At 38.0% G+C, this 26730-nt stretch overlaps 3 protein-coding genes across 4 annotated transcripts; 1 reads left to right on the top strand and 2 right to left on the bottom strand.

Annotated features, from left to right (window-relative positions):
- Positions 1-570: 570 nt before the first annotated feature.
- rtn2b (reticulon 2b) lies at positions 571-10230 on the bottom strand. 2 transcript variants are annotated; one of them, XM_039688223.2, is made up of 7 exons: positions 10066-10230; positions 7103-7310; positions 6317-6455; positions 5858-5927; positions 5664-5710; positions 3975-4033; positions 571-1928 (listed from the first exon to the last, which is right to left on the bottom strand). In XM_039688223.2, exons 1-7 carry the CDS (start codon positions 10076-10078, stop codon positions 1838-1840), a joined length of 627 nt encoding a protein of 208 aa, XP_039544157.2. In that variant the 5' UTR covers positions 10079-10230; the 3' UTR covers positions 571-1837. The 2 variants fall into 2 exon arrangements, with proteins under 2 accessions (XP_039544157.2, XP_088979873.1); XM_089123747.1 differs by lacking the exon at positions 10066-10230 and adding an exon at positions 9746-10051.
- Positions 10231-11762: 1532 nt separating this feature from the next.
- On the top strand, positions 11763-19600 carry ppm1nb (protein phosphatase, Mg2+/Mn2+ dependent, 1Nb (putative)). The gene is made up of 6 exons (XM_039688222.2): positions 11763-13167; positions 13502-14073; positions 15899-16016; positions 16159-16273; positions 18456-18519; positions 18637-19600. Exons 1-6 carry the CDS (start codon positions 12756-12758, stop codon positions 18661-18663), a joined length of 1308 nt encoding a protein of 435 aa, XP_039544156.1. The 5' UTR covers positions 11763-12755; the 3' UTR covers positions 18664-19600.
- Positions 19590-26500, bottom strand: kcnk12l (potassium channel, subfamily K, member 12 like). The gene is made up of 3 exons (XM_089123540.1): positions 26367-26500; positions 25152-25976; positions 19590-24254 (listed from the first exon to the last, which is right to left on the bottom strand). The coding sequence occupies exons 2-3, from the start codon at positions 25495-25497 to the stop codon at positions 23245-23247; spliced, it is 1356 nt and encodes a 451-aa protein (XP_088979666.1). The 5' UTR covers positions 25498-25976; positions 26367-26500; the 3' UTR covers positions 19590-23244.
- Positions 26501-26730: the final 230 nt, after the last annotated feature.

Raw genomic sequence — 26730 nt, 5'->3', positions numbered from 1 at the left:
CAAAACAATTATTTGTTGTAACATTTTTTGTGCGTAAAAATATTTAAAGAGAAATGTTGTTGTTGTTGTTGTTGTTGTGTGTGTGTGTAAATATATTTTTTCCCATCTAAAATAATCTAAAATAAACTATATATATATATATATATATTAAGGCAAAAAGATGTTGCTATTAATAGAATATATGAAGAGTTCAGATGCAAAAGCCTCTAAGTGCCATTTGAAATTTTCTTCTTTAATGATGATTTTTATCAAACTTGTATATTTAAGTTCAGTAATTTCACTTAAATGGCAATGATAATTACCTATTAATTGTTATTTAAGTGAAATTACTGAACTTAAATATACAAGTTTGATAAAAATCATCATTAAAGAAGAAAATTTCAAATGGCATTTAGAGGCTTTTGCATCTGAACTCTTCATATATCTATTGTGATGGCACCAGTAAATATCAACAGATCAAGTACTAATCAAAGTACAAGTACAAAACTGCAAAGCCTCCCGGAAAAAAAAAAAAAGGAAAAACTTAGCCTATAGTCCTTATAAATTGAGATTCAGACAATTCAGCCATCATTCAGTCAGACAGGGAATTTAATTACATAGCCTACCGCTATTTAGAAAAGCTTAATAAAGTTTAAAAACTTCTAAATGTCAAGTTTCTTCATATTTAGAGATTTCCCACTACTATCATTTAACAAAAAAAAAAATGACACACAGTGACAATTTAAAGTTAAGTCAGTCTGAAGTAGGTTATAAAAAAAGGCAATGAATACAAAATATTCCATGAGTGCAGTTTTTCTTGACAGATGAGTACTTGGTATTCTTCCTTTTACATTGAGTGTCATCTTCTCGTAGTGTGCGAAATGTTCTTCTCGTGCTTTCTAAACAGTCCCCTCCATAAATGTTGTCATTCTACGGATGGTACAGATATTTATTAAAAGTCTGTGAAGACAATAACCATATTTTGTTTATGGAAATCCCAGCATGGAAGTATTTAATCATCAAAAGACATTCTATTTGTTTCTGTTCAGCATCAGAATGTCATCTGCAACCAGGATATAATTGAATGTTTTGAAATCGCTGTTCCTTTGGACTCTCCGTAGTCATCTCTAATCAGCTGCATCCTCAGCAGCTGCTTATTCCTGTGCAAGGTCCAAAATATATGATGAGATGTTTTGTATGTTGTCAGATGCAAAAACAGGCAAATAACATTGAAAACGCATGTTTACTGGGGTCGTGTTGCACAAAAGACGGACAAAGACATGGAAGCAAATCAACTTGTTTCATAGTGACTTATAAATTAGTTTTGAATTGCCATGTAACATTCAGTATTACATTTTAAAAACCAAATGAGAACAATCCCAGAGTGAATTGTAAACTCCAAAATTGTTAAACAAAAATTTCTTTAACATGCTGTTCCCACTGAGAACTGCTGTGATTGTGTGGTCACATTGTACCCTCTAGTGGAGAAAAACATACTGCAACTGTCACTAGGCTCAGCTGTTTCTATGAAAATCAGTAGAAAAGCCTTGTCAGGCAAAATTAACCAAGGATTATAAATATGACACAGCTTTATACAGTTACTAGTTATAAAAGACAGTTTGAATGAAATAAATGAATACAATAGGTGTACATCTAGACTTCTCTTGACTGACGTGTACTTCTTGAAGAAGCTTTTTGCTTTATTCTTTTGAGAAGACCTGGTTAAGAGTTTCCTAGCACCGTAAGAAAAGTACTGTATAACATAGCGCTCGTTCATAACCCCCTAACACGCAGGGCTGCAGCTGCAACGTAAGACATTCTTTGTTCAGTGTACTCCACATTTCTCTCTCCCTCCTCTTCATTTAGTCTTCTGCTTATTTTTTGGTGTGGAGGTGGGGGAAGGTGCTTGGGCTGGTGCAGGTTTGGCCAGGGAAACCACAAGATCAACTCTAGAAAAGAAACATGTAAAAGAAGTGGCACAGAGAACGTCTCGGTTACGTATGTAACCCTCGTCCCCTGAGTAGGGAATAGAGACGTTACGTAGGATGTCGAAGAATGGGGGTTCGCTTATAGGAAGTCTATAATTTTTGAGTATTACAAAATGAGCCAATAACAAAGTAATGGCATGGGTCTGCGGAATTTGCATGGCGCAACTCCGCGCCCACCTCATGGGTATAAAGGAGGATGCCGGCAATTTGCAGGTATATCTTCGCTGAGGAGCCAAGACTGAGCTCAGGCGATCCCCTCGGTACAGCGGAAATGGCAGGAAGACGCAACATCTCTGTTCCCTACTCCGTTCCCTACTCCAAGTTACGTCAGATGACGACGAATGGGGTTAACAGTCTAATCATGCCACCTTCACAGCTGTGCCCTGCGTTGAGATCCCTGTTGTGAGACTAGCATGGACAAAGGACGAAGGATGAGTGGAGGGGGTGTATTTCAACCCCCAGGGGTGGCAAGGTGGCTTGCGAAGGGAAAGACACGTGCTCAGAGAGGCTTACAGTGGAAATACACATGTGTGTGTGATGCCCAGAGGGGGGACCATGCACACAGATGCACCTAGCCAACGGGCAGGCAACAGACACTGGCGTCGACGTCAGCAGTGCTTGAGGAACTCAGGGTTGAGGTGGAAGCTCACCTGAGGAAAATATTGCACGTATCCAGTCCGTGGAGTGGAATGGCGAGCAAGCGAAGACACCTGAGCGGGTCCGGTACTAGCTGGTTGAAGCGAGTACATAGAGGACACTGGCTCCACTGAGGGGGATGAGAGTGGTACGGTCCGGGGACGGCGCACTGTCATCCGACTCTGAGACATTGGAGAATGAGGGGTGCACAGCCAGAGGGCGGTGCACCGTGTCGTCCGAGAACTCTGTGTGCTCAGGGGTGAGGGTATCACTTCTTTCTTTAACCACATTAGGGTGCTGCCCACCCAAAGGTGAGCAGCAGGGAGTGGAGAACAAAAGATTCTCCCCTGGCCCTCCACCGGGGGAAGAAGTGGTCCTGCTACCATCTCCTGAGAAGTGACAGTCATCCCTGAGCAGCCCGTCTCAGGAGCGCCGCTTTGGCCCGGCATTTTGGGGGCCGGGGGGGAGCTGGGGTGGGGGTTGAAGAGGGCTGGGGCGCCTTCTGCCCGGTCGGCTGGGTGGAGGCAGCAGCGGGCCGACGGGGCAGAATGTGTTTAACGAGCAGTCTGTTTTTGAGCAGTCGAAAACTGTTGGGTGAAGTCCTTGACCGCACCGCTGAAAATGCCGGCCTTGGACATGGGGGTGTCGAGCAGATGGGACCGCTCGGCATCCCGCATGTCAGCCAGGGTCAGCCTGAGATGTCTCTCCTGGACCACGGCTGTGAACATCACCAAACCCAGCAAACCTCATCCATGAGTGCTGCTCTAGTGTGATCAATGCCCAAACACACTAGAAAGTGCTCGTGCCCAATAGAGTCAGACACGAGTCTACTGCAACCAGAAGTGCACGGGCAAGGCATCTTTAAAAAGACGTGCCATGTGTAAGCTCTTTTGTGAGAGGAAACTCCAGCGGAGAAACACACTCACTGGCTGACCACTGCACTGATAAGTAGGAAGTGTGCACTTGCTGGGAATCGCCGTCACACCAACACCGGAGAATCTTGTCTTGTAAATCTGACAGTTCAGAGATGGCTGTGGAGAGAAGGATTAACTTGGCTTTGAAGCGAAAAACATGTGTCCTTTATACCCACGAGGTGGGGCAGAGTTGAGCCACGCAAATTCCGCAGACCCATGGCATTTCTTTGCCATTGGCTCGTTTTGTACTACGTTGATAGGCTTTCTAAGCGAAACCCCATTCGTTGTAATCCGACGTAACTCAGAGTGACAACAAAAGGAACATGATAAAGTCAAGAAAATAAACCATGGTTTTAGTTCATTAAAGTCATATATTGAATGTGCTGCAAGGAGATATTCAATATTAGGAATGATGTCAATTTTAAGTTGCTTGATTTTTTTTTTTCTTCTTACTTACATTTCTGTGATTTTATCCACAAGTTTTTTGATTGCTTTAACAATCTTGTCAATCCTCCCCTGTTAAAAATGGAAATAAAATTTAAGAGTCAAGTTTGAAATAGCCTGGTGTGTGAGACAAGGGGCATAAATTAGTGAGATCTAATAAAAAGTTAATTTCTAGGTAGGAAAATACTTAACACATTCAGTTTCTAAACTCTTTTTTTTTTTTTTTTTGACCTACACTCTTAAAGGGTGTTTTTGCATAATGCTATAAAAGAACCCTTTGGGTCCTCCAAAAAACCTAGAAGAAGATAGAAGAACTTTTTTTCTTATGTTCTTAAGTTTAATTATCTCAATTTACAATCGCACTTTAATTGTTTTAACCCCATCTGCTGCCCCATCCCATTCACACCAAGAACGAACTATAACGCATTGTAAAAAAAGTTGCTGCCTTAAAGTTTTAAGTATAGTCACTTTAGAGGTTTAAGGCATTTCAATTGCATTAAACTGACTTAAGAAAAATGTGTTAAATCTTCTAACTTGGAAAAAAAGTTGAAAATTGCTTAACTTATTTTGATAAGTTATGCAATTTAAAAACATGTTGTTTTAACTTATTGATCATATTTTTTTTTAATAGCGTCCTATGGCTGGATATTTAATCGCAATGAAACCACATGCGTTTTGGCAAAGGCTGCGATTATTTTATGCGCAGCTTGTCGGTGCATCACGGCTGATCAGTAGTAAATGACACCCCATCTGAACACCAGGGGGCGTCTCATGCGGATGCTCCAAATATGCCCCACCGCAGAAGTAGATAACGCGCATCATTACAGAAAATCCCTCTAGGCATCATCGCTGTAGTTGAATAAACAGAAGATTAAAACCCTTTAATTGTTTAAACATGACTAATAAACACTATGTTATTGTAAGAAGCCACATAATCTGCATATAAGCCAGATGCTCAAAGGCCATTATGAAGTCATTTTGAAGTAAAAGCATGTTATTAAATGTTGTCTTTTGTTGGACAAGAGTCTTCATAGATTCTTCTCATATTTGGAAAGATGTTTGACGTATGTTGCTTTTGCAAATGTATAGGCTAAGTGACTCAAACTCACAGTGCTTTCAGATTGAGCAGCATTTACAGAGCCGTACATCAATGACAAGCTGCGCATAAACAATAATCGCAGCCTTTGTTATTTCAAAATCGCGATAAGCCAAATCAGTTAAAGTGCGATTATATGTAAATTGCGATTATTCGTGCTGCCTTAGCGGACGATATCTTTCTGTTTTTTCGCGTGTGCTTGTCTGTCACTTTAAATGTTCAAGCTCGTTATAGTAGGATGGATTCTGATTGGCTGTCAATGTTTTTATTGTTCATCAGTTGAATAAAATCGTTCTGAAAGTGATTCCAATGATATTGTTTCTCTGTGCCGTTATCATTATAGCTGTGGCGTGAACTCTGCTATTTTTTTATATTGAGAATGATTTTTAGAACTATATCTTTATAGTTATCGTCCTTGGTGTGAAGAACATTTAAAAAATCTAAAGAACTTTTTGTGGAATGGAAAGTTTCTATGGATGTTAAAGGGTCTTCATGGAACCACTGATGCCACAAAGAGCCTTTATTTTGAGTGTATGCATATTAAGGCTTTTTTTCCAAGACTTTGAATATAGGTCTCTGTGTATAAAATCCAATTGATTCACTTACCTGTTGAAGTCTGTATAACAGTGGCAGAGAGAAGGCACATATCACACCTGTTCAGAAGTGAAAGGATTACATTAACTCCATGTAACATCAATACAGTTTTTTTTTTTTAGAATTCAGCGGTTTTGACTAATATTAGTTAAATTGTTTCAGTCATGATTTGCTTTACATTACAAATTTCAGCAGGATATCCTTACCGGTCATCACCAGCGTGAGACCATTAGCTTGGACCCCCACATATGTCAACAAATACAGGAACACAACAAACTACACAAACAAATAAAATACAGTCATTCAGATAAATACTTTAGATTTACATTTATTTATGTGCAAGATGCTTTTATCTAAAGAGATTTACAATGAAGGGAGCCTACAGTATATATTTTATGTTTTGTTGAACCAAGGGAGCTACAGGAACCTTTTGTTCTTATAATACTAAAGTTCAGCTTTTTCCCAAATATGAATTTCTTCACTTTCACATGCTTATTCTCCCAGCACCTTTGCCTTTGGGAATGAAAGTGCATGGTAACATGTAATATCAGGACTGATTACGTAAGTCAGCAGTATCCCCTGATGTAGTGAAAGTAGGTCATACATTGCAGTAAAAGCCTAAAAACTGCTCAGCTGAGGTGAGATATTTAAGATGTGTGCGAGACCTTCACTGAGTCCATGATGCTATCGATGAAGAACAGCCTCTTTATTTCGGTGACAGCCGTAGCAATCAGCAGAACGATTTGTTCCGCCATGCGGACTGTGTCCTCATCTGTCAGCGTATGGTCCTCATCCAAATATGACCTTTTTAATAAAGAAAAGTGGACCAGCTGAGAAAGATTACATGCATTAATCCCAACTTATTTTAATTTGCTTTTCCCTCCGTCAAGCTCCTGCCAATTCACTCGATTTTTCACTTTTTAAATCTGCTCAACTGTTGCACCTCAACTCAAGAATGAACATTTTAACCCATGAACAACTTGATAGTGTATCAGAGTGAACTTGTCCATTCAAAACAGCTTGAAAATGACTGGGTTTGTTGTCTGTAATTTTAAAAGCAATGTCACATGAACAAGAGTGTTTTTTCCATAGCACACCACTATTGCCATTTGCGATCCACTATTGCGAATCCATGTAAACGGGAATCGTTTTTAACTACATTGTTGCCTGTACGCCAAAATGAAACCCAAATGAAAAACTTGGGCATAGTAAGTAAGAGAACTGGGATTCAGCAACAGTGTTTGTGAAGAAATTGTTTAAGTGAATGATTAAATTACTTTTTTGGCATTTAATGAATCTGTTTTAGAACGAATCAACTCTGTTACTGTTACTCTGAACCGACTTCTGTTACTATTCCATTTACTCTTAAGTGCTACAGTAAACAGCAGTGTCAGATACACATTTGAGGTTATATTACTGTTTAAACTGTTATTGTTTTAAAGCATACTCACTGGAAGGGATGAGATCCATCGCTGAGGCGGACAATTGTCGAAGCTTTGTAAAGGAAGCGCACAGGGAGGGTGAAGGCCATAATGCCCAAACCGAGGTTGGACAGGACCGTGATGGCACTGAGCTGGAACAAACAAGCCAAACCCACAACCAAACCAGTAAACACCAGCCCGGTGGTCCCCACATCTCGCCAGTATAACAGATCCAACACTAGAGAGGGCAAGAAAAATTAATGTGTGGGACGTCAGGGAAATAAACATAAAGAGGCATAGGCAGGCTGAAATATGGAAAGCGACTGAGGGAGAAATCATGCTGTACTGCTTTGAAGTCGGGCCCCAAAAAGGGATGCAGATGTGCATGTTTACACAGTGTCTGGTGATGTGTGTGGTAAAACAGACTATCATTTTACAGATTTTTTATCCATTCTTATGGAGTGATTCCATAGTTTAGTGAATTCACTTCAGAATGAATAATTGATAAAATGTTAAAGAAATTCTCTGTCTTTTCTCTTCTAAATTCAAACCAAATCATTAGTATTATTTTGGAGAATTAAGACATTTTTGCAGAGAAGAGAGTAAGAAAATTGGCCTATACTTTACTATAGGTTCTTTTACATTTAGTAAGACTTTTAATTTGATAACAGACTAAAATTCACATTTGTTTGTATTTTTTGAACTCTAATCTTATTCCCCAAATATATGTAAAAACAAATATAGATTTATTGTTAAATAAAGCACTAATTATTACCTTATGTCCCTTAATTTTAATGTCAGCCTACGTCAAATAATGGAAGCGACATCATACATACAGTAGGAAGCTGAATCTTCTCTGTCAAGAAGGGTTCTCTCTCTATTTTTCCCCTAATGTTTAATACATGATAATTTAGGTTTGACTGAGGGAAGAAAATATAAAATGCAAAAACTGACGCCATATGTAAACACATAAACATCTATAACCTTTTTTAATTAGCAGGAAGCTTTGGCAGTGAGTGGTCATCTGTATTACTGTCAACACAACATTTGTTGAGAGTAAAATAGTTGTGATCTGGATGACATTGCAACATGTGATCATTACCAGTATTATCATTGTATTGATAATGTCATTCAGCCACCAAAGGATCCAACTTTGTTTGTGTAAAATGAGTGATCTACCAGGAATGGGATGGGAGTACATGTTGAGTATCCAAAAACAAAATATTGAATTATTCGGTCAGGCGAAACATTCTCAGTCTTCTTTGTGGAGAATTTCAGCAGTGTAAAAGCTCTCAAATAGCACAATAAAAGGATAAACAAGACTCAGTGGAATATGAAAACAACACAAAAGGACAGAAAAGAACAAGCGGAATTAAAAAGTTCACAGAAACATAAAGTAGTAGCCTGCTGAGTTTTTTTTATTTTAAAAAGGCTTTTAAAATGAAGATTTTCATTTAGCATTAATTATTGATTTTTATGACAAGCAGACATACGGGTGCACATGTTCAATTAATGCACTGACAGTCATAAGTTAATGTATGACTTTAAGAACTAAACCATTAATTAGTTATTACTTTTCAGCAATTAATCAAGCGTCTAGCACTACATATACACTGCATAAGTAACTAACCACAGACCTTTAGTGGGTATGACAAAACTCATTACCATAATGACATATTACTTTTTATTGCTATTAGTTAATAGTCAATTGCCTCAACAAGTAAAGTCATAATATAATGATAGCTTTGCAAATCATTAGCTAATAATTAATTATAGCAGACATCTGGAAGTTGAAGTGCAGAGAGTTGACTAATTGTGGTAATTAACACATTCATTTACACTATTATTTAATAGGAATTGATTTATTACTTATTAATCTATTAATCATTTAGACTCTATTTTACTCCACTTTATTAGTTGCTGATGCTGTAATAATTAACGATTTAGTTTTTCATGAGTCATACATTAACTCATGATTATCTGTACATTAGTTAAGTATTAATCAATGCATATCAGTGCACCTGTGTTATAAAGTGTTACCAGATTTTCATTTAGCATTGATTATTGATTTTTATGACAAGCAGATGTGTGATCAAGGCCGACTCCACCAGAAACACTTGATGAAACCATGACATTGTCCAGCCAAGCTTGATCACATTATACACCCCAGGCTCAAGTCTATAAACGCATTCAATTTTGTCTGCATAGGAACAGACTAATCTGAATTGTCCACTGTCCAGTTGTCCATGAGCTCATCTATCACTTATTTGCACATTATTTTGTACAACTGCTACAAATTACAGCAAATACTCTTTGAGACAAACATATGAGATAAATGGACAATAAGGCCTTGTGTCAGAGAGAGTGCATGGACACAACCCAAGTGGCAGAGCTAATGTGCATTTTCACGCCCTTTCCGCTGTAAAGCCAATAGACCCCAACAGCTGTTGTTTCCGATTATCTTTCAAACGCAGGTGCAAATCTGTGCTGTGGCGCACACTGGTGCAAAGCTGAAGAAGCCTTGTATCAGATCAATCCAAACCCTACTATAAAAGTCTTCCACGAGGCATTCACTCCTCGTTATTGCTGCCTAACATGGCCGGGTCAGATTGAATCTCTCCGGGGAGACGTATATGCCAGCGCAGCCAAAATAAGACTGAGAGAAGATCTCACCTCCTTCTTTCAGACATCAATGCTTCCTTTTCTCCCTCTGCCTGAAAATCCTAGAGTCATGCATCAGTCTACTCCTGAAAGCAGTCCATCCATCAGATTCCCATTGAGAAGCCCTGTGTGATGTGCTGACTAGTCAGTACTATACCTCTAGTGTAAACCACTCAGCTTCAATCTGATCCTCCCCCCGCCCACACATAAACACACACACTCACACACTTTCCTCAGCTTGCTCTTCGCATACCAGCACATTACACGTTTAAACAATATAGCTCAGGAGACCTCAGTCCCAGTGCTGTTTGGTTTTTGCGGAAGGCTCTCACCTTTGCTGGCCATTTCTGCTGCTTCCACACCAAACCCCCTCTCCTCCCAGAACTCCAAGAACCCTCTGGGCTTTTTTTGGCCATCCTAGCGATGTCAGCAGGAAGGGGTTGGTCTGACCTAATAATATCTCAACCACTTGGACACATCTTTACAAACACACATACACAGCTATGATCCCTCATGGGCGGTTCTGAGCTTAAGAAACCTGAGACGTCAGCATGTCTGTGTGTAGACAAGTCTTCATCTCATGGGAAATTGATAACCTGAGACAGGGGCAAATTACTCAGGGATTGTTCATGGAATCCTGTGCTTTGTTTCTTCTCACATGCTTGCAAAAGTGCTGGCCTTTAACACCCAACTGAAGATTTTGTGTGAAGATTATTCTGGTAATAGTGTGTGTACAGTTTCATATATTAATTTATATTATATATATATATATATATATATATAAATTACAGGAACCTTCTTTCTGTGTCTGTCTGTTAATCGAATATGTCTCGAACTGTTAGTCCAATTGATCTCAAACTTGACAGGTGTCTTGCTACGGGCACGAGTAAGTGCAGTGCTGTTTGGATTAGAAATGCAAAAGATATCGTTAAATATATCTGTAAAAGAAGCACACATTGAAGTTGTGGTTTAAAAATAACCATTCTGACATTAGAGAGGGAGCCCGTAGCAAGACACCGGTCAATTTGAGATCCATTGGACTAACGGTTCGAGACATATTCGATTAACAGACACACAGACAGATGTTCCTGTAATTTATAGATATATTTAATATATTCTTTTTGATTCTTTTTTGAAAATAGCGTAAAAAAAGTTATACATTTGTTAGTCTTTTTTTTACATTTAATACAATGTAATTATACGTTTATTACATTGTAATTAAATGTTTTTTACAATGTAACTATACGTTTATTACAATGTAATTATACTTTTTTTACAATGTTTAAAAATTATGTATTGAACGATGAAAAACTGTAGGACTGAAAAAGCATCGATTCTTTTTGAAAAAGTATTTATTCTTTTTTGAAAAAGTAGTGATTCACTTTCGAAAAAGTTGACATTGTTTTATGAAAAAGTAGCGATTCTTTTTTTGAAAAAGTATACTTTGAATTGAAAAAGAAGTGATTCATTTTTGAAGTAGCGATTCATTTTCAAAAAAGTAGCGATTAATTTTTTAAATAGTAGTGATTCACTTTTTGAAAAAGTAGCAATTCTTTTTAGAAAAAGTATCGATTCACTTTTGAAAAAGTATTGATTCACTTTCGAAAAAAGGAGCGATTCTTTTTTGAAAAAATAAAAAAGTAGCGATTCATATGATAATTATTTATTAAATTATAATATAAATAATACTAAAATAATATATATAAATATATATAGATATAGATATAATTTTATTTATTACTAAATTTGGTTTGGTGGAAATGAATAGGCTTGGACTTGGATCTGGTAACCCAAAGTCCAGGTGACACCAGAATAAAAATATTCATGATTCTGAATCTGAAAATACAGAATTATTTTAGACAAACATTCCTGCACTCTGTCACTAGCTAGATATATTTTAAATAAAAAAATATTAAAAACACTTTTTACTGGTAACAGGAGACATTTGTCATAATCAGGACCCACAAATATTCCCCCATTGAATTATAAATTATAGTCAACATTTATATTGCTTTGTTTAAAAGTGTTAAAAATCCTAAATAATCCCTCTATTTTTTGTGTAGTTTTTTTCATATTACTTAACCCAGCAGATGACTCTGATCCAATGATCGTTCAGCTGTCAAACACATTTATTCATGACATATTTTTATTTGCGTCATTCCATGAACACACAAGAAGAGTTACAAAGACAAAAATAGCCTGTTATGTAATCATGTGTATGAATGCATTTCTAAATGAACAAAATCCACTAATCTGCCCAAATCATCGCTTGTAAGAGTCTCCAAAATTCATATTTGAATATGTCATTCATAAATTCTGCTCAAGGCAAACCATGTTCTTTAATATGAATCACTGAATCTACCCCACATAACATTTTCTGTGTGCTCTCTTTTTATCTCTCTCCCTCTCTCGCTCTGTCTTTCTCTCTAACTGGGCTACTGTGAAAATCTCTTATTCACATTAATCTGTGCATGTTAGATAATCCACAATTATCAAATGTTCAGCACAGATGATTAACAGAGGGAGGGAGAGAGAAGAGGCGGAGGGAGAGAGCCACTGAACATGTGAAAAAGAGAGCCACTCTGCAAAAGGATTGCATGTTGGTGTGTACAAGAGGAAAGACACTGCGAGATGATTGGTACACAGAAATAGCTCAGCCAATCAGAGGGATGACAGGAAAATAACAGGCTCAGAGAGAAAGAAAGCTTAGAGAGAGAGAATATCACTGACATACAGAGGAAGAAGGCAACAAAAGTGGATCAAATTGGGAAGAGCAACTATGCCTACAGATAGATTCGATCATAGTGAGATTGTCTAGTAATGGGTCGAGTGACAGAAGGGGAAATCAACCGTTCTACAGTGGATCATTCAAGGATGCTCGAAGGTGCAGAATCAGCCTCTTGGGAGATAATGCTGTGAAGGCCCTGAGCAGAAAGGCTACACACAGCCAAACCAAAGCCAGCGAGCAACAGCACTGGGTGCCGTGAACGAATTCAAACAAGTGCGGAAAAAAAAAGACAACATGAGGACATCCAGGAAAGGAAGCGTGGAAATGCCTGCTTTTGTAAGACAGCTGGTGAAGGAAACCGAGAAAAGGGTCACCTCCTTTTTTAAAGGGGGGCGAGGGGGAGGTGCGGGGGAGCTGTCCGAAGGCGAAGAGGGAGCAGAGGAGGAAGGGGTCATCCCTAGCCCCTACTTAGATCGACCGGTTCTGGACAAGCACATGCAAGAGGGATGTGCCTCCTGGGGACTTACCTACGCCCTGGCCAGCATGCAGGGTTGGAGGGCCCACATGGAGGATTTCCACAACTGCTTCCCTCAGCTAGGAGGGGAATTGTCCCATTGGGGGTTCTTCGCCGTGTTCGATGGACACGCAGGAAGCGCGGTGGCCCAACACTGCTCCCGGAACCTGCTGGACCACATCTTGGGCACAGGTGAGCGACAAGCTGTTCTAAAAAAGGGGAAGGACTTCTGGTACCTCTTTGGCTTCTACTGATTTTGTTGAGAAACAGAATTCCCATTTGATCATCCCATCACATGGATTGTTGTTGATCTCTTTAGAGTAGATCTGAGAGGATCTCCTCCGATTGGATTAATTTCTAAACCCACTCTACATCCAGAGCCACATCAATATTATTACCTAATTAAGCCATGATCTGACAAGTTAATTTTAGTGGACAACATGTTCCGAATGTAGGAAAAGCAATTAGAAGTCACTTAATGGCGGCTTGTTGCAGTACTAGATTCGTCTGCTTTTTCTCTTTTCAGGCAAGATCCGAGCAGATGACGACGTGGAAAGGGTCACTGAGGGTATCAAGGAGGGCTTTTTTCTCATGGACAAGCACCTTCATGCCATGGCCTGCCGCGAGGGTTGGGAACGTGGAGGGACCACTGTCGTTTCCACTGCTATCACCCCACACCACATCTACTTCGTGAACTGCGGGGACTCTCGGGCCGTCTTGTGCCGTGCTGGGAGGGTTGCCTTCTCCACGGAGGACCACAAGCCCTTCAGCCCCGGTGAGAGGGAGAGGATAGAGAGCGCTGGAGGATCTGTGACTTTGCAGCGAGTGAATGGCTCGCTGGCAGTCTCTCGGGCATTGGGCGACTTTAGTTACAAGACAACCGAGTGGCGGTCGGTCACAGAACAGATGGTCTCGCCCGAGCCGGAAGTGTCGGCTGTGGAGCGCTCGCCAGCAGATGAGTTTCTGGTTCTGGCCTGCGATGGTGTATGGGACACTATCAGTAATGAAGAGCTCTGTGCCTTCGTACACAGCCGACTGCGTGTCTGCACTGACCTGAGAGAGGTCTGCTCCCAGGTCATCGACCTCTGCCTCTATAAGGTTAGTATGAAAGAATCAGTTCTCACTGATTTCGATTGTGTGGCCCAAACCGGAGTTTGATTTCTCCTCACACTCATGCAGGAAAACTATAGACGAATCCGACGAGCGTTCTGTGTAGGCTGCCATCTTGTGGCGACGCCATTACTGAGCTGTTACACAGGCATATAGACATATGCACCGGTATGTAAACAAACCTCGGTGATAACGCGAACTCACCCTCGATGACAGCTACAGCCAGGCAGAATGACTTGTTGGTTTGATCTGTGACTGCAGTGGCCTCCAGTCACAGATGAAGGTACAAACGATCTTACAGATTAACGTTATTTATGAAAATAGCTTGGCAAGCTAGCTAGGCTAACGTTTGCTAACGAGGAAACTATAAAAAGATCTGTCCATTTGGCAACAATAAATAAATGAATGAAATCAAATAAACAAATTCATGTTTTTCATTTGTGTCCATTATTTATCTCATTTTCACATTGCAACAGGCAAGGGTAAGGTAACGTTACAGCTAGAAAGTATACATAATATCGACCAATTAGTGTTTTTAAACCATGGAAAGAGGTCAATATAACAGCGGGAGAACAATTATGTCACATAACGTTACATTTAGCTCAGGAAAGCCATTTAATGACCATAGCATGTTAATTTAATAGAAAAAATAGCAAGAGAGGAGATTTTGCTGATCACTATATCACTTATTTATTATTATTTTTTTTACTTATGTCATTAAATAATTGTTATTATACGCGAATGTCCACGTCTTGTACTCGCCCAGGAAATCTGTAAACCGTACGGCACCAGACAGGGGCAGTCGACCTGGGGTATTCACAGTGTTTTCTCTTCAAAATTGAAATTTTACTGCCACCATTGAAACAATTTATAACGGAAACTGTTTACCCACTCGACATTATACAAGGGATAACGTTGTAACGTTAGTGACAGTCGTAAATCGCGGGCTGTTTATTCCAGTGGACGCAAGTTGCAACTAAAACAATAGGAGGCAATGGCGCAACGCTACCCAGCAACAGCTCAGTAATGGCGCCCCGCTTACTTCCGGTAGTTTCGCCGGATTCGTCTATAGTGGGTGAGAAAATGGCAGCTTCACTTCTTTATTTCAAAACATGCAATGGATTTACCACCAAAACTAGACTTTACATGCATGACCAACTCTCCACAAGTCCACACGCAAACTGCTCTCCGAAGTTTCAGAGACAAGCAGCTTTCAGAAATGTCTGAATTGTATTTTCAGATATATTTTGTTATACAAATGTATCATTTAGACAGAAATTATTTACATACATTATACACAAGTTTTAGTTGCATAGTCTGTTGGCTATGGATGGCATCTAAAGCTGACTTCAGCCAGGCTGCTGTATTACATAAGAGAAACACAGAATGGCCTTTAGGCTGCAGAAAAGGATGTGTGCTGACCTGAAAATGTCAGCATCTTTCTCTCTGCAGTGAGCCAAATCTCTGCTTTGTCAGGTCTGCGCTTTCATCCACCATTTCAAAGTGAGGCCGCTGTATTCTGCTGCTAAGCTGCAATAGGATAAACTACTTTTAGCCTTGGTGTTAGGAGATTACAGCATTCTGCCCAGTGTTGTGCCATGTAGGGATAGACAACCGACATCATCCCTAAGAAACGAAGGATAAGGTCTGCATTAGCATCACCAATTCCAATCTACTTAATCATCAAATGTGAGGAAGTTTCTTTCGAAGCAAAAGCCTCAAGACTGGCTAGCGTCATGCTACTGCCTGCGTTATCTAAAGAAAAATTGCACATTTAAAGATTAAATGCGCATTCCTTTTTGTTTGCTAACAGGGGAGTCTTGATAACATCAGCATCATTCTAGTCTGTTTCCCTGGCGCCCCCCAGCTGTCACCTGAAGCACTGCACCAGGAGGCTGAGCTGGAGGACTTTCTGGAGTCCAAAGTGGCTGGTAAATCTTCTGGCTTTTTTTGAAGTTGCTTTTAAGATTTATATGATTTATGTCACATGAAAATCCTTTCGATTCATGTAACGATTAGAAAAAATGGTCTGCTTACGTAATTGAACCATTGTCATGCATGTTTCTTTGGCAGAGATTTTTGAAGAGCTGAGTGCAAGAGGCGATGAGCCTGATCTGCTGTCAGTTTTGACAGTTCTGGCTTCAGCAGTGATACCTGGACTTCCACCAGGGGGCGGCCTTCAGAGCAAGTGAGTGTGTGTTTTTTTTATCATACTTTACTGCTGTTAAAACCTGCAGTCAGCACAGCAGTGATGATGAGTGAGAAAGACCTATTTCACAGACTGCAACATTCACTTCTTTAAGAAGATTTAAATGGTGTCTATACGAGATCTATAAGCTAAGCTTTCGATTAGCATTCTTTTTAATCTTGCTTCCATTTTTAAATTGTTTTTGTTTAAAAGCAGTTATTATAATAACTTATTTATTTATTTATTTATTATGATTTACACTCGCCAGTCACCAGAGATGTATAGTAACTAAGTAGAACTACTTAAGTACTGTACTTAAGTACTAAAATGCTGTATCTGTTCTCTACTACAGTACTGTTTTATTCTCATACTTCTACTTTTACTTTAGTCGATATTTTCGATGAATTTAATACTTTTCGATATTTTTTTAATGTTTTGCTAGTTACTCGTTACAATTATAAAAATTTTATGAATCATTCGTTGCAAGTTGGTTTTCATGCTGCCTAAATCACACGCCAGTTTTATAGGGTAATGGCATTGATTGACACACACATTGACCACTAATGCAGGGGTTGTCCTGCAATTACATTTTTTGGCGGCTGCCAAAGCGCCTTATTTGATTACTAGTTCAAACTTTTGACTGCTCTCTTTAATAATTGCATGACACAATACTTGTACTTTTACTTTTAGTACTTAAGTAGTGAATTTTAAAATACACTACTTGCATTACTTAAGTACAAAAAATGTTGAATACTTTAGTACTTCTACTTAAGTGTGGTGCTTAAAGAGCACTTCAACTTCTACTCAAGTCACTTTTTTTGATAGAGCACTTGTACTTTTACTCAAGTCCGGGTTTCTTGTACTTTATACATCTCTGCCAGTCACTTTATTAGGTACACATTGCTAGAACCCGGTTGGACCCACTTTTGCCCTCAGAACGGACTCAAATCTTTCAATAAGTCGCTGAAAACATTCCTCATAGATGTTGATCCATATTGACATGATATCATCACGCAGTTGCTGCAGATTTGTCAACGTCATATCCATGATGCGAATCTCCAATTATTTCCCAAAGACAAGATTTTTTTCTTTCTTTTTTTCGAACAATTCTCTGCAAACCCTGGAGATTATTGTGTATGAAAATCCCAGTGGATCAGCAGTTTCTGAAATACTCAGACCAGCCCTTCTGGCACCAAAAAAACATGTCATGGTCAAAGTCCCTTAAATCATCTTTTATCCCCATTTTGATGCTCAGTTTGAACTTTAGCACATCGTAGGCTATTGACCATGTCTACATGCCTAAATAAATTGAGTTTTAACGACATTTGCGTTAATGTGCAATTGAATGTACTTAATAAACTGGCCTGCGAGTCTATATTTAATATAATAATTGAATCATTTATTTTGTAAGTCCACCCGTTTTCGTTCACCCCCCTCCCCCTCAGACTTACTGGGGGCATAAGTTGATTTACATGGTACCATTTGCTAACAGGGGAAATTAGCATTGAGTTCACACCTTCTGAGAGCAGGAGGGTTTACCCATCCACCCTCCTTCGTGTGTATCTAAAAACTCTTAAATGCCTTATTACCTTTTGTTTGACTTATTTGGAAATGGGACACTTGTACCAGTCGCGCTTGTAGACATTTCAAATAATACTAAAGACGTGTGAAACTGTATGATATTTGTTCAAGTTAAAACCATATAGATTCTTGTGTGAATTTGGGTGATCTCTGCAAGAGTGTGGGATTCGGGGAAGAAGTGTGTGTGAGAGGTCAAATGATAATTTACGAAGGTCCTTCGTCTCATAGACCAGTGGTCTATCTCTATCTCAATAATAATTGATATAAAAGTGTTGGATCAAGTAAATGAACCATTTCATAAAATTAATGTATTCTTTCAAAATGCCTAACTGTTTTAGTAGAGGGGACACGTTTATTGCATTACATTGAATGGGACTATTTCATGGTACAGTATATAATTATGAGATGAAACCTGCTGGGATGACATATATACCCTTGTGCGGCAGAGCAACGTCCATGTTCTCAGATTCGAGTGTCTACTCAGTACACCAGAGCACCAATCAACTCCACAAGTAGAGCTCAAATGATGTGTAGGTGGGATGACTGACAAAAGAACAGAGGACTGAACTCTGAAATAACATACTTTTTTGGACATTTGCAGGCGGAACTGTATAATTTCTGCCTACTATTATCAGAAAGAGGCACGGCGATCAAGATTAGCCCAGGTAAGCTTCTATTTGATATGTCACAATAACGTGTTTATCTAATGCTAATGTATTGTCATTACTTTAAGCTAAAGTTAATATCTTAGTATTTTTAATCTGAAATCCGTATCTTTTCAGGAATTCCGTCCTACAGATGCCAATTAGAGTCTGTGTTTTATAAATGCTTAATGGATGTGCTAGATTGAGGAAGAAGTAAAGGTGATCTGTTTTCTGTCTTTCTGTCGTGAAAAATGGAAGGGATCTTCTTTTTGGACAGCAACACAAATTTTACTTCCTTCTTTTTGTACGTATCTAGAATGACGAAACTTACAAAAAGTAATGCTGTGCCACAATGCAGGACAATAATGACTGTATATAACTTTGACTCTTTAGATTGTGATACATTCAGTATTTTCCTTACCAAATGTATTCAATGAGTCTTACAGTCAACGATACTCAGGTAATGCGTGTAAGCAGTGATGACAAACTTTTAAGATTCTCTTCATTATAACTGGTCATTTTTTTAAACCGATATAAAACGTCAGAACTTAATAGTATTATTCTCTGGACTCTGAGGAATATTAAATTAGCAAAAAAGAGTATCAGTGATGTATTAAAGAAATAATTTACCCAAAAATGATTTACTTGCCTTTAGTGCTTACTCCTTTTAAAAGCATGACAGCATGTTTTGTTTTTTTCTTCATTTTTGTGTAAACTATTCCTTTAATAATTCAAATAAGGAAAACGAGAAATAATGAGATTTTAAGAAACAAATTCTATCAAATAAAATTCAAACAAGCACTTTTACATTTTGCATTATATACAAGCCCATAATATGGTCATCATTTTTGAATAGTTGTTTCCTGTAAAACTCTCTGTTTGCATGATCTGTACTGTGTTGCCTTACTGACCTCTTTGAAATTATTTCAACGTGTTCATGTTACTGAGATTTTCATCATGACTAGCAAATGAACTGATGCAGTGCTGTATCATGTTGTGTAATAATTTTTTGTGCACATTTTACAGATCTTGTGCAATATTTGTGCTAGCATAAAGGTTGAGGGGAAAAAAAGATAATAAACAGATCAAGTCATTCATGGTATTTCTGTTTATTAATGTCTGTCCTGCTACATATCCAGATGGCTTTATGGTAATTAGTCATACATTTTGTGAGTGTGTGGTTGATCTCAGATTTCAGAACAGGAGCTACAATAACAGTATGCAGTTTTAGAAGAAAAGCTTTTATATATTATAGATACTCAAAGGGTTTGGTCAGGCAATTCATATATAAACCTGTTTAGGAGTTCCGGTCATGGGATCATTTTTTACGGATTTAGTTTTAATTTATTTAATTTTATAAACATTTTATGAGTAAAAAGCTTGTCAACATATTTTATCACTAGAAAAAAAAGATTGCATATTACTTTCATGTTTAACAGGGTTTTTTTTAAAAGACATTTCTCCATAATATTACTTGGCATAAAGTGTTCTTTAAAATTGAGTTAAAACCCCGGCCTAGGGTTCTATGTAAAACAAAACTGCATTGAACCATTTTTTCTAAATAGTACACCACTGTCATCCTCAGGGGAGCAGTAGAGACTCGGACTGTGAGATGGCAAATCCAGCATGGCAAGCCATTTTGACTTTTATTCATTCCCAGGATATGAATTCTTGATATCAACAATTCAGTTTTCAGTAGTTAAAATGCTAATTCTCGATAAAAGAAATTAGATTCCTACTAGTAACAATGGATATTTTTTATGGCGAGCCGTTTTAGCTTAAATTGTACCCAGCAATACTCATTGTAATTATATTTTTACTACAGTAGTAAGAATTCAATTAGAGATCTCTACAATTCAATTCTTACTAGTAGCAATACCAATTTAGGGAGCTCTCTAATTAAATTATTACTAGGGAGAATCACAATTACAGAGCTCTCTAATTCAATTCTTAGTAACAATTCCAATTAGAGAGCTCTACAACTAATGTTTACTAGTCATATGTCTCCATTGACTTCCATTCATTTATTACAGAGCTCTACAAATTGAATTTTTACTAGTAAGAATTACAATTAAAGCATTACAATTGAATTGTTTCTAGTAAGAATGCAATTACAGAGTTCTCTAAATGAATTTTTACTAGTAAAAAAAGAGTAATTGAATTAAAGAGGACTGCAATTGCATTCTTACAAGTAACAACTGAATTAGAGAGGTCGCTAATTGTAATTTCTACTAGTAAGAATTGAATTGTAGAGCTCTCTAATTGAATTCTTACAAGTAAAAATGCAATTACACCGAGTATCGTTGGGTAAAATTTAAGCTAAAATGGCTTGCCATAATTTTTGATTTCAGGAATTACATTTCCACTAGTAAAAATGTTCATTCTTGATCTGAAATTTTATTTTCAGTACTTAAATATCACCACAGGAATTGCTACTAGAAAAAAAAAGTTACAATGTCACTAATGTTTCTGATATCATAAATGTGATTGTTACTAGTAAGAAAGCCATTTTATAGGCTATCTGAAATTACTCTCCTGATTATTGATATCAGAAATATATTTTCAGATATCAGAAATAACAAATGTAACATGTTGAAATACATATCAAGAATTAACATTTAACTAGTGAAAACTAGTCTTTAACTAGTCTTGAGGAATTTATATTCACACTAGTAACTATATAACTTGGAATTGGAACTCGTAAGAAAACAAATTTTGATATCAACCATTGAATTTGAATGGCAGCCTATGGTGACATTTAACTAGTGAGAAATACAATTTCAGATATCAAGAATTAAAGTGTTTTACTAGTTGAAATGTATGCATTTCCTTAAAAAGATTGCCAGTGTTACTAGTAATCCAATTTCTGATGTCAAGAATTAGCATTTTAAAATACAGAAAACTGAATTGCTGATATCCTGAGAAAGAATAAAAGTCGAAACGGCTTGCCATGCCAACACAGTGTTGCTGTTTGTCACTAAAAATTTTTTTTTTTTTTATTTTTAATTAGATTTTAGATTTTTTAATAAATAAACCTCTTTGAATGACAAGAGAGTGCTGTAACACAGATGTAAAAGTGTCAGTAGTTATTTCTTTTGAAACACAAATGTTGATACCAAAATAAATATTCAACAAAGCAGTAAAAATTGCTTTTACAATATACAATATCTACAGAATCTATACAGTCTATCTACAACAACAAAAAATAATTGAGATGACTTTGTCTTTTAAAAGACAAGATTATATCCATTTTGCTAAAAGTCTATTTGCACATAATTGTATTCATTTTAGATCATTCGTTTCTTAGGACACGGAGGCTTGATAGAAACGATGAAACAATGAATAACACTGACCATCTCCCTTTGATTTGACACTTGTATTTCTTCCTCCGGGGACTGTCTCTCAGTAAGTGCCGTGGCTTCATCTGCCTGGCTCTTGAAAATCAGTCTGTTTTCGTGAAGAGCCATTAAAGTATCTCTCCAGAAGCACAGTGTGATTGCTCACCACACCGGCCAATCACTTCAGCATCAAAGTGACTCTGAGAAGCGATGTTAACCATTAAAATCACATTTGTTTATAATGATTTTTTTTTTTTTAAATTGAAAGACGGCTCCTCTTAAGAACTAAGCCATTCGTAAATGCTTACATTCACCGTCCTTGTGATACATTGGTAATTGGCTATTTTAATTTGATGTACTTTTCTCTGTACTTTATATTACAATAGTAGGCTAAATGTACAATTTACATCTTTAATTCCATGGAAAAAATGCTTAAACCTCTGAGAAATTAATTTCCAGCGAACAGTAGGCTACGAGATCAGGGTTGGGAAAAATTCAGAACTGAAAAATTGTCATTCCTTTAGTCAGGTTGTGAATTATAATTGAATTATCCAAAATTCCATAGGAAGTTGAACTGGAATTTGGTATGGAATTCAAATCAAAGTAAAAAGCAAATTAATTTTGGGAAATTAAGTGGTGTCTTTCAATATTTCCTCAATAGTCCTCAATGGTTTACTAAATATGTTAAAATATATAAATGAAATACTATTTAGATTACTAATTTTATAGGTGGCATTCATCTATCTATCTATCTATCTATCTATCTATCTATCTATCTATCTATCTATCTATCTATCTATCTATCTATCTATCTATCTATCTATCTATCTATCTATCTATCTATCTATCTATCTATCTCAACCCTAAAAGACGTCCATCTTTGAAACATAAATGAAGATGTTTAATGAAACCTGAGAGATTTCTGTTCCTCCACTGAAAGTCACCAAAACTTTATTCAAAAAAATTCATAAAAACAATGATAAACATAACCCTTATGAATCGAGTGGTTTAACCAAAGTCTTCTGAAGAGACACGATAGCATTATATGATTTAATTTAATTTAGTCTTTTTTGTTCACATTGGAATAATATTCATTAAACACATTTTTATTTGTGTTTCAAAGATGAACAATAGTTTTATGCGGTTGGAAAAAAGTATGAGTAAATAACAGAATTAATTAATTTTTTGGGTGTACTATGCTTTTGTAGTTAAAAAAATGAGTCATATATAAACTAGCATCATAAACTCCTATCGTTTTAATTAAACGTATATTTCAATGACAATTTAGAATTTTAAAGCCAGTCTTAATTCAGTTCTGAATGGTACACAACCCTGAACTGAAAGTCATGATTAAATCCTGTATATGCAATTGATGTGCAATATCCAACGGCATCTTTGTCTAACCGAGTTACCTGTCGACACTTGTCTCCTGAAGGCGGTTATTCATAATAGCGAAGGCGCCCACTCCGCCAGAGAAGCCATTCTGGCGAACATGGCTCTGTCTTGGGTTACCGTGAGCGGTCTCTGAGAGTTGCTTCTGTAAAATTGCCAAAGAAACCTTGTTGGTCATAAAGTCATTGACTGAGATCATTTCTCCAGACAGTCTGCGCCCTGTCAGATAACCTCCATCTGGTCCTAAGCCAGCGTCAGTCTCACTATCACAAACTGTTTCCACTGATGCATTAGTGAAACGCTTTCCCGACGCTTCGTTGGCCGGGGCAGGGTGCACGGCGTTGCGTTTTTGAGCCCTCTGCCGGGAATTTCCGGGTGGAGGGTGGTGGTTGTGCCGTTGGTTGGCAATGCGCGGGAAGCAGCAGCAACAGCAGGCCCGACCTCGACGCCTGTACGGACGGCAACGGCAGGGACACTGAGGCCTGTTGCAGTCCAGTTTGCTGAGGATCCAGTTGAGCGTCTGCTTGATGATGATGGAAATGACATTGAACAGGGAATAAATGCAACACACACCCATGAGGATGAAGAGGCAGTTGCCGAGACGGTAGGCCTCCTGAGCTTTATAAGTTTCCCGCTGGCTGCTCACTACATCCCCGAAGCCAATGGTGCTGAAGGCCACAAAGCAGAAGTAGAAGGACTCGAAGTAGTCCCAGCCCTCCATGGCAGAGTACAAGGCGGACGCGCAGCATGCAACCAGCAGGGCTGCGATGCCCAGAATGAGCATTACGTAGTAGACGGATGGTTTCCAGCCCTCCAGACTGTCATCCTCGCTCCTGGCCTCCTCTCCTCCCACGCCGGATCGCCGCAGTTGCCGCTCGTGACACCAGCGCATGATGTAGGCCAACATCGTGATGATGCGCTCCAGGAACAGGTTGAAGAAGAGGATTGTTCCTGCACAGCCAAGGAGTCCATAGAATATCAAAAAGATCTTACCTGCAACCGTGACGGGAGTGGTCATGCCAAATCCTGGAGGGAAATAGGAAACAGGAAGTATTTTGGAAGAAAGCAAATAACGCACACACAAAACTTCATCATTTCATTTAGTCCTTCGTGTGTCACTCCAATCTGCTGTGGTTTTATCTATTCAGTGGGACACAAAGTTTAATAAAACATTTGTTTGCTTTTTAATCCAGTGAAAGTAGAGACTAAAGGCTGTTAAGCTTCAAAACAAACCAAAAAATCCAACCAAGTGTTGTGGACATTCAATTTAAGTACTTTTCAAGTGGTCATGAGAACAACAACAGCCAATAACATTTGACATAAATCACGTCAAACCAGGCAGGGCAAGACTGGGAAGTTTGAAGATTTCAGTTATGGAAAAAGGGATTTCAAGTTAAAATTTAGTTGCCACAGAAAAAAAAGAAAATGACATGGGCTCAGAGCTACAAGTGCAACTGATGATAGAATTAGCTTTTTTTAATTATTCCTTCAATGAAATTTCAAATTTCACAAAGTTGATTTGGTCAGTGGAAATATTTATAATATACATTTTTGTATTCTAGTAGCCAGACTTATTTTAGTTCCATTGATTCATTATTACAATTTTTGTTCATATTTTGAATTAGATTTAATTGTTTTTAACTTTAATTTATATTATATAGTTTATAAGTTTTAGGTTTTAATTTTCTTTTATATAGTTTTAGTTAGTTTAATACTTCAACTTTTAAAAAATAAATTAAAAAAATGTTATAAATAAGTTTAGGATTTAATACTTTAATTGATTTCAGTTTGATTATTTTTTATGGTTTTAGTTAACAATTATAACCATGCCCGTAGCTCAAGTAGTAGAGCATGGTGCTAACAATGCCACGATTATGGGTTCGGTTACCAGGGAATGCATGAACTAATTAAAAAGTAACTCACCAATAGTGGAGATTACTGTACCAACAAAGTAGAAGGCCCCTGAGAAATCCCAGCGGGGCCTAAGTTTGTCCACACGGATCCCAACCACAAAGGCCTCCTCATATTGCCTCAGCAGGACCTGCAGTGATTTCAGGTTTATGCTGTTTTGCTCAGTGAAGTTGGCCAATTGTTCATCCCAGCGCTTGTGAGCCTGCAGCTCAGAGGGATGCTCGAGAGCGGAGAACACCACCGCCCCACACAGCAGGTAGAGCACAATGAGGGCTGCCAACAAGCCAAAGCGGGCATTGTCTTCATTCATGTGCAGTGGGAGGCAACAGCTGTTGCTGACATCTCTTCCACGTGGCATGACTTGATCACCAGCAGGAAATGACAACAACAGGCAAACATGCACACAGACACTAGACGAAAACACTCTCACACACTCACTTTCAAAAGGCACACATAAACGTCACCACAATGGGCTTTAGAAGAGGTGTATAGTCACATGAAAACCATATGTTTGCAGATACAGTTCAAAAATGAAGGACGAGTGTGTATTGGACAAAGTTCTTCATGTCCATTAACATTCTGCTGGATTCATAACCGCATCACTTTCTCCAGTGGCACTGAGACAAGAGACCATCGTAAAAAGCAGGGTTATCAGGTAAAATGACACATGGTTCAGGAAATAAAACCTCAAGATACACCTTTTGGGTTAGCAGGTAACAGTAGGCAGGCAAGCGCAAGATTGTTATCTTTCCCCATCTCGCTATCCAAGTATAGCTAGTGCCACACCAGTCAGTAATAATGTTGTGGTCTTCATGTGAAATCATCCTTGAAAGCAGGCTAGAAAAAAAAAGAAAAATATTTATTGCTACTTTCGTGAAAGGTATTAGAAGGAAATTCCCTTATGTGCAGGCTGTAATGGGTTCCCTTAAACTGTAAGTGCAGGCTATTTACAAGATCCTGGCCATTTAAAATGTAAATAAAAAAATGATCAAGCACATACAGAATAGAACATTATGTTTTATTATACACATATTCTAAATCTTTTAATTGAATTATTGATTGTATTGGTTTTTAAAGGCCATTATTAAGACTACAAATATTTATTATCAACAACAAACATGGCTGCGATTATTAGGAAATGTGAGTCTCATTTTCCTGATTTAAGTGATCAGGAATAACTTGGTTATCGCAGGCATTTTTAAAGTGGTGAAATTAAAGGTTACCTACCTGACTTTATATTTATTTATTTTTTTATTAAGAGCACCGCGTTGTTGTCACCAAAGTCCTTGAAAGAATCGAAAGAGGTGGAAACGTTAAGTTTAAAACTTAAAAGGCGACGTCTATTCGTGGCAATGTGTATCCTTGGCAGTGCGTGATTGAATGATCCAGCCGAGGAGTAGTGACAAAAGAGAGAGAGAGAGAGAGAGAGAGAGAGAGAGAGAGAGAGAGAGAGAGAGAGAGAGAGAGAGAGAGAGAGAGAGAGAGAGCGGCTGAGCCTACCGGTATAGGTATCAGTTAGGGATTTTTATTCATTCCACTGAGAATCCTTCAAATCCCAAGAAGGTTCTTTCACTGATTCCTTTTTGTGGTC

Source organism: Pimephales promelas, chromosome 19, assembly GCF_988280905.1.
Source record: "Pimephales promelas chromosome 19, fPimPro1.hap1.1, whole genome shotgun sequence".
Lineage (NCBI taxonomy): Eukaryota > Metazoa > Chordata > Actinopteri > Cypriniformes > Leuciscidae > Pimephales > Pimephales promelas.
This window is presented reverse-complemented; position numbering and strand designations above follow the sequence as displayed.

Coding starts and splice junctions, on each gene's coding strand:
- rtn2b (XM_039688223.2), bottom strand. Junction 5,711..5,857: donor TCTCACGCTGGTGATGACCG/GTAAGGATATCC, acceptor ACTTCTGAACAG/GTGTGATATGTGCCTTCTCT. Junction 1,929..3,974: donor GTGGATAAAATCACAGAAAT/GTAAGTAAGAAG, acceptor TTTCTTTTCTAG/AGTTGATCTTGTGGTTTCCC.
- ppm1nb (XM_039688222.2), top strand. CDS start 12,756: ATGAGGACATCCAGGAAAGGAAGCGTGGAAATGCCTGCTTTTGTAAGA. Junction 13,168..13,501: donor GGACCACATCTTGGGCACAG/GTGAGCGACAAG, acceptor TTCTCTTTTCAG/GCAAGATCCGAGCAGATGAC. Junction 18,520..18,636: donor GGCGATCAAGATTAGCCCAG/GTAAGCTTCTAT, acceptor GTATCTTTTCAG/GAATTCCGTCCTACAGATGC.
- kcnk12l (XM_089123540.1), bottom strand. CDS start 25,497: ATGCCACGTGGAAGAGATGTCAGCAACAGCTGTTGCCTCCCACTGCAC. Junction 24,255..25,151: donor TACAGTAATCTCCACTATTG/GTGAGTTACTTT, acceptor ATTTCCCTCCAG/GATTTGGCATGACCACTCCC.